General features: G+C 40.4%; 1 protein-coding gene across 1 annotated transcript; it reads right to left on the minus strand.

Annotated features, from left to right (window-relative positions):
* Positions 1–5,615: 5,615 nt before the first annotated feature.
* On the minus strand, positions 5,616–6,098 carry LOC131666788 (uncharacterized). Its single transcript, XM_058939745.1, has one exon. It carries the CDS (start codon positions 6,096–6,098, stop codon positions 5,616–5,618), a length of 483 nt encoding a protein of 160 aa, XP_058795728.1.
* Positions 6,099–6,928: the final 830 nt, after the last annotated feature.

Genomic DNA, 6,928 nt, shown 5'->3' on the forward strand with positions numbered 1-6,928 from the left:
AAATATTTAGCAAAAGTATTAGCTTTATCTATATTTGTTTTTGCCCACGTCCATATTTGTTTTTTAAGATGGGAGGTGAAAATTTTTGCGGTTGTTTAATTTTTTTAGTTGCTTTCCAAAGTGAATAATCCAAAGCCTCCGTTGCAGTTAAGTTTATTAAATAGTCATTTATATTTTCATTTTTTTCATCGTCAAGTATTTTTTTGAGTTCTTTAATTGATTGATTGTATTTTATTTTGTTAGTTTTTAATCTAGTCTGCTGCCATATTTTTCTTATCGTTCTATTTTCTTTAATTTTGTCGGTAACGGTTATAGAATTTGTTTTGTTTGTTTTTTTATTTATCGAGTATTCCGGAGTTGCAATTTTAATGGCATTATAAATATTGCTATTTAGGTTTTTAATCGTGATATCAATATCTTGTTTTGTTTTTAATGGTACATTACATGAAAGTTTTTCATTTAATATTATTTTATAAGAATCCAAATCTGTTTTTTTTTGTTATAAAGATGTATGTTTTTTGAGTTTAATTTAATTACTGATACAAATTCAATAATGATCGGGGAATGATCTGATGTTAAGTCGAGACACGATTTAGCTTTTAAATGCTTAGTATTTAAGCCTTTAATTATTGTAAAATCTATTAAGTCTGGTAGTTTATTTATATCTAAAGGCTGGTAGGTAGGTTCGCCTGTTGATATTGGTGTTAAGTTTTTAGTTTTGATTACTGCGTATTGAGTTGCACCTTTAGGATTTGGAGTTGATCCCCACCATGGACGTTTAGTATTATAATCACCTCCAGCGAGAAAGCGATTTCCTAAGCTGTCGAAATATTTTGTGTACTGTTCCTTGGTTAATGCATGTCTCGGAGGGTAGTATAGTGCTGATAATACTATTTGACCATTATTATCTGTAATCGCGACGTTAGTTGCTTGCAGGTAATCGTATTTATATGCTTCAGTTTCGTGATGATTGATTGTGTTTTTAATTATTATAGCTGTTCCTCCGTGTGCTTTGCCACTAGGATGATTTGTAGTATATAGAGTGTATTGTGGAATTTTTAAAAAGTTTTTATTTGTAAAACGTGTTTCGGATATTAACATGATATATGTATTATTTTCGAGAAGAAATGGTTTAATTTCTAGGCTTCTCTGCGCTAAGCCATTAGCGTTCCACATTACTATTTTTATTTGAGTATTTATTTTATTTCATTAATGAGCGTGGTAAGCAAATTAAGCATTGTATCCATTCTATTCATGAGTTGAGTGATGATGTTTACTAATTGACTGTCATTGCTGTTATTTGCTATTGGTTGAGGTGTTTGTATTTGTTTGGGTTCTTCTACAGTTGTGTATATTTTTGCTCCAGTAGCGCATAAGAGACGTTTGGTCTGACTTCGGTAACTGCATATTTTGGCCTTAGTGATGGAAATAGCTTTTGTTGCAGAAGTTTTCTCGTATTACATTTTTTGTAGCTAGCTACATGATTTCCTCCACAATTAGCACATTTAATTTCTTTTATTTTCGTTTGAATAGGATAATTTGATGTGTGGTGATTTTTCGCGCACTTCACGCAGACTGGTGGTCTATGGCAGTAATTTTTAGTGCGGCCATATTCTTGGCAGCACATGCATTTGGGTATTTCTCGTTTTTTACGCAGAGACTCAAAGCTAATTATTTGTTGCATCAGTTTATTAATTTCAAATATTTCTTTATTGTTTTCTTTAGTTTTTATTTCTACAAAAAATATCGGTAAGGTTGTTTAGTAATTCTATGTTTTATATTTGTCATGATTGAATGTTTTAATTTCTTTTTTTAGTTCATCTAGATCAACAGGTGGGTACATATTTTTTAGTACCGCTTTATAGGGTTTATGTTCCTTTTGTTGAAGTGTATAAAAATCGGTATTTTTATTTTTTGATTCAGTCACGGTTAGCGAAAATAGTTCTGGGTTATTAATTTGAATTTGAATTTCATTGTTATTAAGTACTTTTAATGTATATTCATTTTTAGCTATATCATCGAGTAGGTTTTTAAGTGGGATTATACACTCGGCAACAAAATTATCGCAACAAAGATTTTTCATCGAAAAATTGCCATTTTTCAAATGCTTGTAACTCGGTCAATTTTTATCGTATTGAGATCATTTTTTTTTGTTTTGTAGAAAATTATGTGTACTTTGAGAAACAAATGATATCCACCGTCTGCAAGATAATGTCACATTGCTATGTCTTAATCAGGCATACCAACTTTTTTTTCTTAAAAAATTCAATAGTTTGCACGTATGCCTGGATTACCAAAATTTTTTTTTCGAAAAACTACAGATTTCCTTTCAAAGTGCACTTTTCAACGAGTATTTTAAATCAAAATTCGACACTCCACGATTTTTTTCGACCGAGTTATGCCATTTTAAAGATATTCCAATGTTTTAGTCAACCTTACCGACAAATCAATTAAAAAAAATAAAATAACAGTTTAAGGTGGCATACTGGCCAAGAGTTAAGGCAAAAAATCATTCAACATTAATTTTACTATACAGCGTCCACAACAATTAACCATTACCGTCGCAATCGAAATGCCTCGGCTTACTGAAATCGAATCTGCTCAAATTGTTGCCCTGCTAGAAGCGGGATTGAATCAAAGCGAAATATCCAGAAGAATGGGGATTCATCGTTCAACGGTGTCACGCGTTCTTAGTCGGTATGAAGAAACAGGTTCTTATCGCCGGAGACCTGGTCAAGGTCTATATAATAGGATTACTACAAATCGAGAGGATCGCAACATTGTTAATGAAGCTCTGCGCAATCCAAGGCAGGTTGCGCGACAAATTGGAAATAATGCTTTACCAGGCAAACGAATTAGCGCTCAGACGATAAGGAGACGCCTTCATGACAGAGGTTTGACATCACGAATTCGTGCTAGAGTGCCTAATTTAGCAGCAGTCCACCGACGAGCTCGTCGGAATTACGCCCGAAATTATCGATATTGGACACCAAGAGAGTGGAGACATGTATTTTTTACAGATGAATCTCGGTTTTGTCTGTACGGAAATGATACTAGGATTCGAATTTGGCGTCGTCGACGACAACGTTTTGCACCAAATCACGTTGATCTAACTCGTGCGTTTGGTGGAGGATCCATTATGGTTTGGGGTGGAATATCAATGAACCATCGATCAGATTTAGTGATTATCCCAACCCATGGACTAACAGCGGGACGTTACATAAACGAAGTTTTACGTCCTCACGTAATTCCAATGCGTCGGCAAATGGGTCGTAATTTTATCTTGATGCAGGATAATGCACGCCCTCATACTGCAAGAATAACTCGTACTTACTTAGCAGAAAACAACGTAGAGGTATTGTGCTTGTAACCCAGATCTCAATCCTATAGAACATGTGTGGGATACGATGGGTAGGCGATTACGTAACTTACAGAGACCTCCTGCTAACCTCCAAGAGCTTGGGAGAATTCTGAATGAAAGTTGGCACGAGATACCTCAGGATTCAATTAGAGCATGCATTAATATGCAAGAACGTTTAATAGAGGTAATTCGCAAGCGAGGTGGCAATACACGATACTAAAGGCTTTAAGCGCATAGGGTTTGGAGTCAAAAAATACTGCGGAAGTGACGAGCCGCGGGATCGCTAATGTTAAAAATGGTTTACACAATCGGCCCTTTTCAGGGCCACAATGATGCGTAAGTCCGACCAACAACCTCCTCGCGGTACGCATCGGGTAATGCTGATGTTGGCGGTATTTGGCTAAAACATTGGAATATCTTTAAAATGGCATAACTCGGTCGAAAAAAATCGTGGAGTGTCGAATTTTGATTTAAAATACTCGTTGAAAAGTGCACTTTGAAAGGAAATCTGTAGTTTTTCGAAAAAAAAATTTTGGTAATCCAGGCATACGTGCAAACTATTGAATTTTTTAAGAAAAAAAAGTTGGTATGCCTGATTAAGACATAGCAATGTGACATTATCTTGCAGACGGTGGATATCATTTGTTTCTCAAAGTACACATAATTTTCTACAAAACAAAAAAAAATGATCTCAATACGATAAAAATTGACCGAGTTACAAGCATTTGAAAAATGGCAATTTTTCGATGAAAAATCTTTGTTGCGATAATTTTGTTGCCGAGTGTATTTAAGACTCCATTTACGAAAATCGGTGGTGCTTTCGTGGTTTTCACAGGTATTGTTGTTTTTGAATTGTTGATGTTAACTGTGTTATCGTTTGCTTTTGGTGTAAGTGCTCCATACTGGTTGCTTAATTCCAATTTATTATTTTCTTTTCCAAGCCAGTAGTCACTGATGTGTCTTTTCTTTACTATTTTATTATCGTCTGGGCTATTTCTCGTCCTTTTGTTTTGCACTGTTTTTCATCCATCAGATATATTTTCGAATTCTTCCGAATTCTTTGTTGTTGTATTCACTTTTTTTATTGGTGTAGCCAATAGGCTATGGTGAGTGTAACTGTTTTTACGTGATTTGTTTTGTTTTGATTTGTTGGTGTTGAAATTTATAACGGTGTTTTTGCTTAATGCAGAGCCCGTTATAATATATAATGGAAAATATATATATATATATATATATATGGGCCCGCACAGGCGTCGTAAGTCCTTGTAGTGCTGTGAATCGCGAAGTAGGTATAGCGTAGTCGTCGACACGGGGAATAACAGAAGGATAGGACGAAGAGAGTCAGGCGCGCATAAAAAATAATATGACAAGTAAAATAGAAATAGATATAATGAAATAAAGAACAGAGAGAACAAATACATAATAAACGTAGAAGCGGAGAAATAAGTGTGCGATTCGAGGAATAAATTAGACTTATTCTTTATTAACTTAGACTACACGATTTGACACATAAATACTGCGAGGCTCGGTCAAGGCGTGCGAGCAGCTCGGCAATACTTGACTTCCGGAAGTGAGGTAGATGCGCGGCGTGAGCGACTGCTTTCGACGATGCTGCTGCCAAGCGGAGCCAGAATGAGTTGATTCTATCCCCGCAGGTACTCCCCTTTAGAGACCTTCGTAGGGCACGAAGGGAACGATACTTTTTTCCGTAGTATCACTGGAACAGCCTTGGACGGAAAGAGAGTCTGTGGCTCGGACGAGGCTGGAAGAGTTGGGCTCTGGCTTGAGTGCATCGGTGGAGATAGCCTTTTCTTTACCATTCACCACAATTATGTAAATCTTATCATTTACTCTGTGGTGGACCTCGTGTGGCCCTGTGTACGGTGGCTGCAGCGGCTTGCGGACCGAATCGACTCTCATGTATACGTGCGAGCAGGTTTTTAGATGCTTGAACGGCTCGTATGGTGCCCATAAGATTTCTTAGCTGTGAGACGAAAGCGGGCTGGTTTTCAGGTGCGCTCTGCTCGACAAAGAACTCGCCTGGCAAACAAAGCGTGATGCCATAGAGCATTTATGCCGGAGAAGCTTACAGGTCCTCCTTGAAGCAAGCTCGCAGATCGAGAAGCACGATGGGCAGGCGTTGCGGCCAAGGTGTCTCGCTGTCGCATAAGAGAGTGGCCTTGATGGTGCGGTGGCTGCACTCGACCATGCCGTTCGCTTGAGGATGGTAGGGCGTCATGTGCATGTGCTGTGCTCAGAGCAGGGTTATCAAGGCCACGAAAAGGGCTGCCTCAAACTGCGTGTCTTGATCCGAGGTGATGATTATGGGGCAACCATACTGTGAGATCCAGTGGGTAACCAAGGCGCTGGCGACCGTCTCGGCAGTCATATCAGGCAGCGGTACTGCGAGTGGCCAGCGGGTGAAACGGTCGATGCCGGTGAGAGAATACCAGAAATTCTGTACCACGGGCAGCGTGATGAGATCTAAGTGGATGGGTTCATAGCGGTTTTCTGGTACATCGAAAGTCTGGTGCTCAGCACGGTTATGTTTACTGATCTTCGACTTTTGGCACGGAATACCAGCACGAGCCCAGTTGTAGGTGTCTTCCCTGATGTGCGGCCAGGCAAACTTCGCTGAGAGAGCGCGTGTTGTGGTGCGTGGGTTCGGGTGCGCTGGTGAGAGCAGGATGTCGGAAGCTTGCCGACGTAGCGCGGCTGGAAGGTAGAGCTTGCACATTGTCCTCAATACTGCAAGCTACCTTGACGCCATCGATGTCCAGGACCTGGAGTGTCATTGCGCCACTCTCGAGCAGATGAGTGAGCTCTTGGTCGCTCTGCTGGGCAGCCCGATGTCGCGGGCGAGAAGACCGGATGGCATGCCAATCGTGCACGCCCTCGAGAGAGTGTCGGCCACGATGTTATTTTCTCCGCTGATGTGCCGTACTTCAATGTTGAACTACAGGATGAAATCCAGGTGCCTTTGCTGCAGAGGCGTGGCCTTGTTGGATGATTGACGGCTTGCGTAGACCAGCGGTTTGTGATCTGTCCTAAGTATGAAGGTACGAGCTTCGAGGAAACGCTGTAAGTGTATGTAAGCCTCGTACGCCTCCAACAGTTCCCTGTCGTAAGTACCGTAGTTCCTCTGGGTCTTGGTGAGTTTTTTGGAGTAAAAGTCTACAGGGAAGTGCTTGCCGTCGATGACCTGTTCCACCAGAGCTCCACCCAACATCGTGTCCGATGCATCCGTGGAAAGAACAAGCTCGGCGTCTGGAGCGAGGAAAGCGCTGTTCGTAGCGCCTCGAAGCGCTTTTTTGCAGGCTGTGAAAGCTTCGTCCTGGGCTGGCGTCCATCCTCTTAGTAGGTTGTCCAAGAGCACCTGCAGCTGGGTCGCGTTGGGAATGCAGTGCCGATAGTAAGCCGCAGCTCCTGGTAGTTGATTGGCGTGGGGATTCGATCAATTGCGTCGACCTTGTGTGGCGGCGGCTTTAACCCATGTTGAGAGACCGTGAAACCTAAAAAAAAGACCTCAAGCACCGCAATCTAGGACTTGTCGAGGTTGATGCTGAG

This window comes from Phymastichus coffea, unplaced genomic scaffold (genome assembly GCF_024137745.1).
Source record: "Phymastichus coffea isolate CEN01 unplaced genomic scaffold, Cenicafe_Pcof_1.1 PCOF00001, whole genome shotgun sequence".
In the NCBI taxonomy this organism is placed as follows: domain Eukaryota; kingdom Metazoa; phylum Arthropoda; class Insecta; order Hymenoptera; family Eulophidae; genus Phymastichus; species Phymastichus coffea.